This window comes from Asterias rubens, chromosome 7 (assembly GCF_902459465.1).
Source record: "Asterias rubens chromosome 7, eAstRub1.3, whole genome shotgun sequence".
Classification (NCBI taxonomy): domain Eukaryota; kingdom Metazoa; phylum Echinodermata; class Asteroidea; order Forcipulatida; family Asteriidae; genus Asterias; species Asterias rubens.
In genome coordinates, this window is record NC_047068.1 from 15,474,694 (window position 1) to 15,487,492 (window position 12,799).

The following is a 12,799-nucleotide window of genomic DNA, read 5'->3' on the forward strand; positions in this document are numbered from 1 at the left end:
TATAATGATCTGATGACTTAGGACAAGTTCCGTACAGACGATGTGACCTGTGACATCACATGTTTACAAAAGAGCCACAGAGCCTGATGGACTTCCTGCAGGCATGATTTGTACACAGCTCAATGGAAGAAAATGTAAAATCTTATATTTTATGGAGATTGCACTGTCTAATTCTTATCAACTTTTGATATGATTAAAGGGGGCACGTCTCAAAAGTTATCCAGCTTTTACTTTCATAACTCGTGGTTTTATGTGGAAATTATGACACAAAATGTCAAGTGTGTAGTATAGTGCCTGTCAGAATACTTAAAGAATGTATTGTAAACAAGGTTCACATGGTCTATATAGACGTTAGGACACATTGAACCCATCCTAAGTTAGGATGAGTTAGACCAGATTTTTCTTAGCGTTTCGTGAAATCGGTATGTACCCATGTTTTGTGCGTTGATCATGTGTGACAAAAAAAGTTCACATAACCTAAATTCGTTTACCACATGTTTTTTTGGCTGATATTCAAACAAACATAGTTGAATTTGATCAGGAAACTCGTTAACAGTCAATCTCATGCATTTTTCTAAACTTTTTTTTGTGCAACAGCTTGCGCGCTGACCAAACATGCATTCATCTCGTGGCCTAGTCTGCTGAAAATGATAAGGCAATCTGCAAAGTTCATAATAGGCCTACGCTGCACTTGCAAATCAAAGTTCGCATTATAATGTTATTATCAAATTCGAATCGGCAGAACAAATAGGCGGAAACAAAATGGCCGAAATAAAACGGTAGAACGACATCCATTATACTGACTGATAGCAATACATGGAAACGAGGATGTCCAATTCATACTGCATGCGATACAGCACTATTTAAGGGTAAGTTTATGGTTTAAAGATGAAAATTCGAATGGCAATTCAACATTGTTTACACAATGCCCCATTGTTTATGAATAGTCTCCTGAAATTAGCGGAAAAGAAGCTGTTCGTCGACAACTCCCACTTTGTATCATGGGGTCTTGGCTGTTACATACCGACAGAAGAGCCGATGGGCCCCATGAAACATTGGAGCGCAGAGCCCGATCAAATGAAAGTCCATTACTGGTCGAACTCTGTTCAACATGGGCTGGTGTACCAGACTTTCCATTGGGCGCTGCAAGCAGGGCAATATACATAATGGGAATAATTATTATTACTAATTATGAATGTATTGGACTATTTTGTTTTTTGAATTTTTACTATCTCAATCTTATAATGAAGGAGGCAAGGGTTCTGAGCGACACGGGGGGGGGGGGCTCTGGCTGCGTAACTGGGCCGGGCAATGCTATTCACCTACTGTATCAACGTGTGATCGTCACTGCGTCCAAAAGTTAATTCACACATAAAACACTTCATCTTTATACAAAATTGTCCAGTGCTCCGGGGATCCACACCCTTAGAGAACATTACCTCCATCCCACATCACAGGGTATACATTGGCTACCGACGAGAGAACGGATTCATTTTAAACTTGCCCTATAATAATAAATGATTTAACAAAATTATAGTTTGTTAAATCATTTATACTCCTAAAAAACTGTCATATACATTCCTCTATGTTTTCTTCGGTCCACACTTGATATCACTCATTTGAATTTTCCGCGCAAACACAGTGTTCTGGGTCACCCAATAAGCTTTCAGTGTAGCTGGACCAATGAGTCAGAACAACCTTCTCCTGTCATTGGGAAATTATGTTCTCTTTTTCAAATCTCTTTTAGACTCATCTCTGTAAAAAAATTTTTTTTATTAATTTGTATTTTGTGTGCTCATCTTGATGGAATAGCACATGATAAAATTGTTATGTTTTGTTATTATAGTTACGTGACGTTACGTTACTGTACATTACGCTACGTTGTGTTATGTATAGATTGCTTGTTGAGAACTAACATGGACAATAAACATAAGCCTTGGGTTAATACTAAACTATAGAAACAGTCATAAAGTAAATAAATTGTGTTTTGTTGTTTGACACTTCACTATCTCTTGTTGCACTTACAGTACAGTAACAGTACACTACATGATATATTATTTGTTTCGACGATATTTCGTTTGAGATGGGTAACAAACTGGACCACCCTGATGTTCAACTTTCTTCAGAGAAGTTTGTGATTGTCACAGGTGGCAATGCAGGTATCGGATTTGAGACGGCCAAATCATTGGCTGCTATGGGTGCCAGAGTATGCATCGCATGCCGCTCAGAAGAAAAGGCTAAAGCAGTGAGTGGAAATTCTTTGAAACAAACTTTAATAATCATGATCACTTTAATGTTGACAGTTCCTCAAACACCACTTTAACCTTGCGATGCCATTATACTTTTATGGAAGCCACATCATCAGTGTGCAGTAGGCTGGCAAAACGTGTTTTTTTTTTTTTTTTTTCAAAAACTAATGACCCCTTTCTGACGTTGTGGAGATATGTAATTTAGCGGCAAACAAGTAAATCACCCCCTCGTGTTAACTATTCCATTTCTCCTTTCTCATCCCGTTCATTCATAGGCTATTGAGCGGATGCAGTCAGAGCATCATGCGGAAATGCTCAAGAAAAACCCTCCGTCGGAAGAAAATCAGGTAAAGATGATATTATGCCTATATAAAAAGCTATGTCAATCCACAGAAGATAATAACTATAGAGTTTTTTAGCGTGAAGTCTGGTGCCAAGCGACTTGGTCATGGCTTGCTATAAACTTATAAGGTTTCATGTTTCCCTTTATATAGACCCAGCCCGATTCGTTGGGCCTGTCCACAGAGGGCGATAGACCACATGAGCAGCTTGCAGTGGAGTTTGCCAAGTTGGACCTCTCCTCCTTGAAATCAACAATGGAGTTCATCGAAGGGGTCAAACAGAGGTCAAACTCTCTAAACGTCCTCGTGTGTAATGCTGGTATTGCTTTTATTAAAGAAGGTATAAACAGCACCGTCCTCTGAATGTTATTCTAAATTCTATTATATCCATATGCAACTTTTCCAATCTAACAAAAGGCCTTTCGCAATAAAAAATTACTCCTCACAAAAAAATGTCATCACTCTAAAAAATACATAGGTTTTCTCGGTCAATTTCAGCAAATAAGCAGCCAATTTAACCACCAAGCTATTCTATTTCGCGCAAAATCGGATGCTATTGCAAAGGGTCATTCGATTTCGTTTTATGATTAGTCAAATGTAATGTTGCGTCATTCGATTTGACAAAATAATCATTCAATTTAAAAATTCATCAAAGCAGCATTCAAATTTGTAGACGCTTCTTGTGGCGTGTGTGGCACGAAAAGGAATGACGGTAAGCTAAATTGAACAGAGTGCTAAAGGAATTTGACTCGACTCAAAACGAAATTGAATGGCCGAATTCTGAATTTGAAACGCAGTAACAACTGGGAGAGGCAAAGTAGCTTTAATTTGAACGCATGAAAATGAAATTGGCTGCTCATTTGTCGAATTTGACCGAGAAAACCTTTATTATTTAAAACAACACTATAATTAGTCATATGAGACATGATTTTGACTAACTTACATCAAAATCATCTCATATATGACTAATTATAGTATTGTTTTGAGTATATTCTTTTTTATAGTGATGGCACTATCTGTTTACATGTTTGTGGTAGAATTATCCAAAAGACACGTTTTCCATTCCCACGCAGATTCAAACAATTATGTAAGACTTATGAGTAGCAGAAAACAGAATTCTCACCACTCAGTTTTCTTCGAAGACACCTTGTCGCATCAATTGCTAAAATCCTTTACCTTTAACTTTTCACACGACGATTACAAAATTTGTTTTTACGATATCTTCAATAAGAGATTTGTGATAATTAATACAGTAATATAAGGGGATTGGCAAGGAAATTATGTATTTTTTACACTTTGTTTGATTTTCTCCTCTAGAGTACACTGAAGATAAATTTGAGAAACAGTTTCAGGTGAACTACCTCTCTCATCTTCTGATCATCTTCCATCTGTTGCCTCTTCTCCACGCCAGTGCCCCAGATGCACGCATAGTTCTGCTCTCTTCTACCGCACATTCTCTCTGCGACTTGGACTTCCAGAACATGCAAGGGGGTAGAAAATCTTACAGCAGGTTTAAGGTGTATGGCTCGTCCAAAGGTTACATGGTGAGTTTGGTTCATAGTGGTGGAACTATAATCTCGGTTCAAGACGCTCCTGTAAAAGTGATGTGTGTGAGAGCGATGTGTGTGTAAGGGCAATAATTACCGCACTAGAATACGGGAGCAGTTTGAACTAAGTCTAGGTATTACGTGAAGAATATTTAAATATTCTCGTATTCAACATTACAAAGAAAACCAGCCAGTGCCGGGCTGAAACAAATTTTATGCTGGAGTTGTTTGGGACATAAAAACAAGTCAAGTTTTCAAGATATTTACTTTGAGATAAAAACAAACCTTTTTTCTAGCGTATTGTGATTTCTTTTCTACAGATCATGGCTGCTCACTTTCTTGCACGGAGACTAGAGGGTTCAAAGGTCACCACGTACTCGGTCGACCCAGGAGGTGTGGACACACAAATTTCAAACAACTTCTCTGACTTGAAAGTGTTTAACTTTTTAGCGAAAGCTATTGGCAGATTGGGTGAGTGAAAAGTTCAGTAACTATAGTCATGATTTTGGACCGCTTTATAGATAAACTTTCATACTTTTTTGGGTCATACAGGTATTGAATTTGGTTATTGTTTCGTGAAGATGAATGCTTTGAGTATAGGCCTACATGTGAATTCTGATTATTATTATTAATATTTCTTTTTTTGCAGGATTTCTTCGCACTCCCAAGGAGGGGGCATCCACTAGCATTGTGGCCTGTGTTGACCCAGCTCTAAACGACAGCACAGGAGTGTTTCTGAAGGATTGCAAACCTGCAAGTCATTCAAGTTTTTGTGGGTAAGCACCCATGGACAAGCTTTATATAATTAACCTAGATCGAGACTAACGAGAGAGGCAAATGCTGAAGGAAGACCAGGGCCCAATATGGTATAGCTGCTTAAGCAACAAATTATTGCGTAACAATTCTCTGCTAAGCATGAATGAGCAGGATTGCACAGATATGGTTGGTAACCTTAAATAAAATATTTAAGCAGTTCTATAAATTTTGACACAGAGGACTGAAAACCTGTATTGATACATGTAAACATATTATCACAGACGTTTTCTGCCTGCAAAGAAAATGAAATTGTTTAACAACAAGAAAAATATGAATTGATTGACACTTTTTTTAGTTGGTTAATTCGGTTCAATGTCGTGTAATTTTTCAGGATACAGTTAGATGAGCTCATCATTGTTGTCTTTTCATTTCAGGGATCAATCAAATCAAGAATCTCTTTGGACATACAGCCTCCAGTGTCTTGAGCAATACATCAGTGACGCAGCCCTCAGGGCGGCTTTCCCATTAGCGGATCAGGCACTGCTCACCTTTCCCAAAGATGTCGTAATGCAAGATGGGAAGCTAGAAGAGGTTTCTGCCGAGGCAGGGGAAGAACGAAAGCAGGACGGAATGACCAATACTTTAGACCAGGAGAAGTCGAAAGACAGGGAGCCCCCTAGTAGGACTTTTGAAGATGGAGAAGTGCCAATCGAATCGAAACTTGAAGACAAACCGGCTTTCAGCGGAAATGATGAGACTCAGCCTGCCAGAGAAAATGAAGATGAGATGAAGAAACAGGTCGGTGAGAAGGAGGAGAAATTGCAGCAACCTGCCAGAGAGAAGGAAGATGATACGGAGCAACCTGTCAGAGAGAAGGAAGATGAGACGCAGCAACCTGCCATAGAGAATGAAAATGGGACGCAGCAACCTGCAAGAGAGAAGGAAGATGAGACGCAGCAACCTGCTAGAGGGAAGGAAAATGAGACGCAGCAACCAGCCAGAGAGAAGGAAGATGAGATGCAGCAACCTGCTAGAGAGAAGGAAGATGAGACGCAGCAACCTGCAAGAGAGAAGGAAGATGAGACGCAGCAACCTGCAAGAGAGAAGGAAGATGAGACGCAGCAACCTGCCAGAGAGAAGGAAGATGAGACGCAGCAACCTGTCAGAGAGAAGGAAGATGAGACGCAGCAACCTGTCAGAGAGAATGAAGATGAGACGCAGCAACCTGCCAGAGAGAAGGAAGATGAGACGCAGCAACCTGCCAGAGAGAACGAAGATGAGACGCAGCAACCTGCCAGAGAGAAGGAAGATGAGACGCAGCAACCTGTCAGAGAGAAGGAAGATGAGACGCAGCAACCTGCAAGAGAGAAGGAAGATGAGATGCAGCAACCTGCCCGAGAGAAGGAAGATGAGACGCAGCAACCTTCCAGAGAGAAGGAAGATGAGACGCAGCAACCTGCCAGAGAGAAGGAAGATGAGACGCAACAACCTGCAGGAGAGGAGGAAGATGAGACGCAGCAACCTGCCCGAGAGAAGGAAGATGAGACGCAGCAACCTTCCAGAGAGAAGGAAGATGAGACGCAGCAACCTGCCCGAGAGAAGGAAGATGAGATGCAGCAACCTGCAGGAGAGGAGGACGATGAGACGCAGCAACCTGCCAGAGAGAAGGAAGATGAGACGCAGCAACCTGCAGGAGAGGAGGAAGATGAGACGCAGCAACCTGCCCGAGAGAAGGAAGATGAGACGCACCAACCTGCCAGAGAGAAGGAAGATGAGACGCAGTAACCAGTTGAGAAGAGGTCAACTATCAAGGATGAGGAAATTTCATAACCCAGTGATTTTGTTTATACTATTCATGTGCCAAGCGTTTCCAACTTCCGAGATATACAAGCTGTGGTATTGTTTATTATTAACATTATACCATGTAGGCCTCCTTGTATATAGACAGCGTCCATCAACTGCAGGAACCCCCTGTCAGACTCTTACATGTCGTTCTTGTCTTAAAGGCAGTGATGTACACTATTGGTAATTGTCAAAGACTAGGCTTCACAGTTGGTGTTTCTCAACATATGCATAAAATAACAACCTGTGAAATTTTTAGCTCAATCGGTCATCGAACTTGCGAGATAAGAATGAAAGAAAAAACACCCTTGTCACACGAAGTTGTGTGCGTTTAGATGGTTGATTTCGAGACCTCAAGTTCTAAACTTGAGGTCTCGAAAACAAAGTCGTGAAAAAATTACTTCTTTCTCGAAAACTATGGCACTTCAGAGGGAGCCGTTTCTCACAATGTTTTATACCATCAGCCTCTCCCCATTACTCGTCACCAAGAAAGGTTTTATGCTAATAATTATTTTGAGTAATTACCAATAGTGTACACTGCCTTTAAAGCCATTCTAGTCCAGGTCTTCCTGCGATCTTCACTTCATCGTCACTTCATCTTTTCTTTGGTTTGCCTGACCTGCCTCTGGATCGTTTCCTTCACTCATTCTGTGATTCTTATTTTCCATCTGTTATCCTTGCCACATGACAAACCCGTTTCAATTTCATTTAGTGTTAACACGTTTGTGATATCTTCACTCTTGTTTCGTCTCTGATTGTTTTGTTGGGGGTTCGTCCCCGGTGTAAACTCCAGCATTGTTCTCTCATTTGTCCTCTTTGAGGTTTAATATAAACTCTGTATCATACTTAGTTATTTCCCATGTTTGATAATTGCTGTGTATTTTTGTCACCGAGGATGCTCTCCGTACCTTCCGAAAGCACCTAATCCTTTATCTAGCACTTCCTTTGTACATGTAGTTGTTTCTTACATAAATTGAGACTCATCTAGCCAATGTATGAATGATTTAAAATGATAAAACATGAAAATGGAAACTTGGTTGGAAAACTTGGCGAGCAGTTTGTGAAATCTTAACATCCTGCTGGTGCATGTAATTTTGTTTGCTTATAATGGGTGGTGTTGCAAATCCTTATTTTGGAAACAAAAAAAGCATGTTGTGTTTTTTATCTCACGAGGGCGCTTTCAACGGCGAACTTCTTTGTGTCACATAGACTTGATGACAAGTCGTTAGGCGCTGCCTATTTGTCTGCCTTTCATGCAACAGTCACAGTGCGATGTTACACATGCAACAGTCGTAGGTAGCGTAATATTGTGATTGACTCGCACACCATATGACTCGCACACACACATACTGGGATCGAGGGTGTGTGTATCGTCCCCGTAGCTACACCGCGCTGTAACTACACACCGCGCTTAACAATTACCGTCTTGACTTCAAGACTATGTGTCACATTGCAGTTATGACTATTATATAATAGTTACAATGTTTTAGTACGAGCCATAATTATGACTTTATTATCTAATATTTTTGTCTCAGTACAAAGTCCTGAAGAATTACTTATGTACTTGTGAATATATATGAATATGAGATACGTTTACAGAAAAATTACTTGTATAATACAATGTAATGTCAAGTCATTGTTATTATGACTCGACGACTTTCTTTAATGCACCGGACACTATTGGTTTTTACTCAAAATAATTATTAGCATAAAACCTTACTTGGTAATGAGTAATGGGGAGAGGTTGATAGTATAACAAGTTGTCAGAAACGGCTCCCTCTGAAGTGACGTAGTTTTCGAGAAAGAAGTAATTTTCCACGAATTTGATTTCGAGACCTCAGACTTCGAATTTGAGGTCTCGAAATCAAGCATATGAAAAGAAGAAAAAAACTTCGTGTGACAAGGGTGTTTTTTCTTTCATAGTTATCTCGCAACTCCGACGACCAATTATTGTGCTCAAATTTTCACAGGTTTGTGACCTTGGAGAAGACTTGTCTTTGACATACCAAGAGTGTCCACTGGCTTTAGTCGGTTCACACACACACCCGGGCGGTAAAAATACTGCAAATTTAGTTGTTTGTTTTAAAAGGAAGACTGTGCTACCGACTACTGTAATACAGAAACAATAGTTTAAGTTATTCATGTATCAAGGATATAAATAAAGGGAAATTATAAAATGTGCGAGGTTGGATTTTGTATATTTGGTATGACTGCTGAAATAGTTTCAAATAGGTTGGTCCAAAGCCCTACCCAAAAGCTGGCTAATCAGAGCAGCCATATATTCACGGTTCAGTTTTCCTATTTCTCAGGGATATCGAGTTAGAACTACAGAACTGCCTCTGTGCTGCCGAAGTTCCTTTGGCATACAGTTTAGCTCCGTGAAAAAAATTGCCCACTGGCGACATGGCCTCATGACAAGGGATCCAGACGTTTCAACAGACTGATAATGTATATTCTTTGTCAGAACACTGGGAGGATTCCTTTATTTCCCCACACCAGGTTGACAACCAACTTCAGTGAACAATGTACAACTAATCAATATTCAGGACAGGGCAACATTGCAGAAATCCCCAATGCACTGTCACACAGCCGATGTGTCTACACCAAATCATTTTGATTTTAAGTCTGGTTTCATTTCTGAAGTAAAAATACCCACTTAGCATGTTCCCCTCACTGTAGCTGACCGACCCATAACTTTATTTGACTACTGTACATGTATATTAGAACTATCCCCTATCCCTATCCCACAAATTTTTGTTTACCTATGTTTCAAAAAGTAAAAAATCAAATTTAAGTAAGGATACACAAACATAAAAAAATATGACAGACAGAAGGTTTACATTCGAGTGTCGATTCTTTATTACTCTCTGAATCCAGTTGTGACTGTTCTTTAACTTTGTTTTAATAACCAAGAGCGATTGGATACATTTCACAACCACTTACACTTTTCAGAAGACAAGTGTAAAAACTGTTTGATTTTGTTGCTTCATATTTCTAGAAGAACGAGCAAGTGGTTTTTTGTTAGCATCTTAACCAATATGTTCCGTAGTTCGGTCCTAGATTGTTCTTAGGCTCACTGCCGAGCCTCCCACTTGGCCAGGGGTCCGTGGTCGGGCATGTACTGGACGGACACACCGTCTGGGACAAGGCGGCCCTCGCTTTGGAGCTCCTCAAACCTCTCACGGGTGAACTTGGTGAAGCCCCAGTTCTCGGAGGTGAAGATCTGTGTCAATAGAAAAAGAAAAGCACGATCAAACTTAGGTAGTGTCTCGAGATGAAAATATGAGTAAAGTTAAGTACGCACAAACTTCTAGAAATCCACTCTTGGGGATAGAGTGGCTCTATAAAGAATGTGCAAATATTCCTTTTCTAAGCAGAAAAGCTTACTATTTTTTCCCAAATTTAAGCCATGTCTGAAATTGGCAGCTGCAGCTGCTTTTGGCATACAGCATGTTAGGCTGTACCTGAATGGGCGGCTACAACTATAGCTACGACTGTTGCAAAGGGTGTAGCTAAGAATGTCCTATACTTTAATGCATAATCATGCTGCAATCAAGCGTAAGTCATAGCCATAAAGTGCGACACATCCTTGAAAAGATAATCTAGCCATAGCCACTAATTTAGAAACGGCATAAGTCACACGCTGGCAAAATAGTCTGGCCCGATTTTGTGTTTTGAGTATCGGTAATCACAAATGTTATTGTAGTCGACTCTGTCCTCTTGTAACAATATTCCTTTTATAAAGAGGTAGTTTGGCCAGTCCCAGTGACATTGTTATAACGAGAGTCGACTATATATAGGAAATAAAGACAAAGATGGCCTGGACATTCTCAAGTTTTTGAGAAGCCAGAAGCAGACAAATTACCTTCTGTCTTCCGGGGAACTTGAACTTGGCACGTCGGAAAGCCTCGATAGCAGAGGCCTTGTTGCCGTCCTTGGTACGGATGGACATGATGGTCTGTCCGATGCGGACACGGGCCACCAGACCTTGGGGTTTGCCAAAAGCACCTCTCATTCCAGTCTGGAGCCTGTAAACATAAACAAGTAACATCTCATTTTAAAGAAGGAAAGACTTTTGTTATTTTTTTAGACCATCTTAGTCTCAACGAATGACAACATAAGAGTAAATAATTGGACGTTCAAAAATCAAAGTGTTGGCCAGTTTTGCAAGTTTTTAAAAATCCAAGGTAATATTTGTATCTTTCACAAAAGGCAGGACAGCAAAGTAAACAAATCCGCCTTCCTTATATCCAAGTGTGAAAAAATAAGTTGAGCTTCAGTTCACATTCATGTTCTTTTCTCCTGATTAAAATACAGCCTCTGAAATGTGCACAAATTTTACATGTCAGATGAGAACTACTTTTTTCATTTTTGTTTCATCACTTGGCAAAAGAAAACTGTTCAATTAATAATCAATTAATAATCACCTATCAGCTCCAGCACACGACAACATTTTGTTGATTCGGACAACGTGAAATGGGTGCAAGCGTATCCGCATGTGGAAGGCGTCCTTTCCGCAGTACTTCACCATGTATTTGTTGGCGCAGATGCGTCCAGCTTCCAGAGCCTCGGCAGAGAGCTGCTCAAACTCATCGGACACCAGGTGCACGCACATGGGAAACTCATCAACGCGCGCCCTCTTGCGACCCAGGTCAAAGATACGGATCTTGGGGTCTGTGGAAAAAGAATTGTTGAAGAAAAACAAATCGATTAACTTGTTTGAGTTTGTGTGAAGCTGCAAACAATATAAAGTTTACATTAAAAATTGTAATATCCTTTCAGTAATTTGTTACACTTATATGTAATCCTTGCTGGGTAACTATTGAAACAAAATGAAAACACTAGCTAGGATCAGCAAGGTATCTTACCTGGGACACCACGGCAAAACCTGGATTTGGGGTAAGGTTTGTTCTTACAGTACCGGTAACTGAAAAAGAAAAAGAAGAAAAAAAAAGGCTTTTATAATTTACAAATTAACAGAACACATTTGAGACAATACGTGTGGAAGACTTAAAAATAAACTTAAATGTTCAGTCTTCCCAAGAACACGAAGAATCACTTTACTTTACAAACAAAACACAAGATAATGTACAGTGCATCAGACGTAATAAATGGTCTCAATATTATTATTAACAAGTTTAACTTCATGGAGTTTAGATCAACTATCTTTTATTATTTGTGTTAACAAACAAACACTACAGTCGATATTTACATTCATTTAGATTTAGCCGTCAGTTTCTTTATTAAATAAATGGTTTGGATGTTGGCAATTAACTAAAGATGTACGTGTCAACACTCAAAATGGTTATTCATATTAACGAATCGGATTTAGACCTTTTAATTGTTAAACTATAGTTCCCTCTGACAGCAATCATCACGGGCCGGGATCCGACTAGCCACAACAAATCAGATAGAAATGCACGCATGCTGAACTTTCAACTTTCCATTTTTTCATATATTTTTTTATTTCTAAAAAACACATCTCAACCCTTTTGACCAGTATGGATAGTTTCTCATAACCATGTAAACTGAACAGTGAACACACACTTTACATTGTATATGATAAGAACTGCAAAGTCATCGAGTTATTTCTGCCTTCATCGACACCATTTCATCACAGCAATGTGAACAATCTAACAAAAATGTGTACAGACAAATTGCGTGAATAATATGATTGCGTACTACTTACCATCTTGCCGGTCGTCGCCCCATCTTGCCTGCTTATAGGCTGAAAACGAGAACACAAAACAAACAAAAATATGAATAAGAATCTTCTTTAATGTCTTTTCTAATTGAAATTTGGTTCAATTCCTTTTCAGATATGTTTAAAAAGACGATGATTAGGGATTTTTACAACAACATTTTCACTCAACATTACTCACCCAACAGATCAAGGGTAAAAGAGACCGCGAGAGGGCGTCAAACCGAAAAACTGATGTCAAAGGTTATCTTTTTTATTTGCAAAAGAGCAAAAACAAAACCGTGTAATGATGCTGAAGTTAAATCATTAAATACCTTTAAAAACATTGTTACAAATTACCTTAAGTCACCAAATAGTTTGAAA

At 39.5% G+C, this 12,799-nt stretch overlaps 2 protein-coding genes across 4 annotated transcripts; one reads left to right on the forward strand and one right to left on the reverse strand.

Annotated features, from left to right (window-relative positions):
- Positions 1-105: 105 nt before the first annotated feature.
- LOC117293095 (nestin-like) lies at positions 106-6,778 on the forward strand. 3 transcript variants are annotated; one of them, XM_033775312.1, is made up of 9 exons: positions 108-134; positions 743-869; positions 2,028-2,245; positions 2,525-2,596; positions 2,744-2,930; positions 3,908-4,134; positions 4,458-4,608; positions 4,787-4,913; positions 5,328-6,778. In XM_033775312.1, the coding sequence occupies exons 3-9, from the start codon at positions 2,084-2,086 to the stop codon at positions 6,676-6,678; spliced, it is 2,277 nt and encodes a 758-aa protein (XP_033631203.1). In that variant the 5' UTR covers positions 108-134; positions 743-869; positions 2,028-2,083; the 3' UTR covers positions 6,679-6,778. The 3 variants fall into 3 exon arrangements, with proteins under 3 accessions (XP_033631205.1, XP_033631203.1, XP_033631202.1); XM_033775314.1 differs by lacking the exon at positions 743-869 and having other exon boundaries at positions 106-134; XM_033775311.1 differs by lacking the exon at positions 108-134 and having other exon boundaries at positions 262-869.
- Positions 6,779-9,570: 2,792 nt separating this feature from the next.
- On the reverse strand, positions 9,571-12,642 carry LOC117292287 (60S ribosomal protein L10-like). The gene is made up of 6 exons (XM_033774289.1): positions 12,618-12,642; positions 12,425-12,463; positions 11,604-11,662; positions 11,163-11,409; positions 10,601-10,763; positions 9,571-9,958 (listed from the first exon to the last, which is right to left on the reverse strand). Exons 2-6 carry the CDS (start codon positions 12,445-12,447, stop codon positions 9,809-9,811), a joined length of 642 nt encoding a protein of 213 aa, XP_033630180.1. The 5' UTR covers positions 12,448-12,463; positions 12,618-12,642; the 3' UTR covers positions 9,571-9,808.
- Positions 12,643-12,799: the final 157 nt, after the last annotated feature.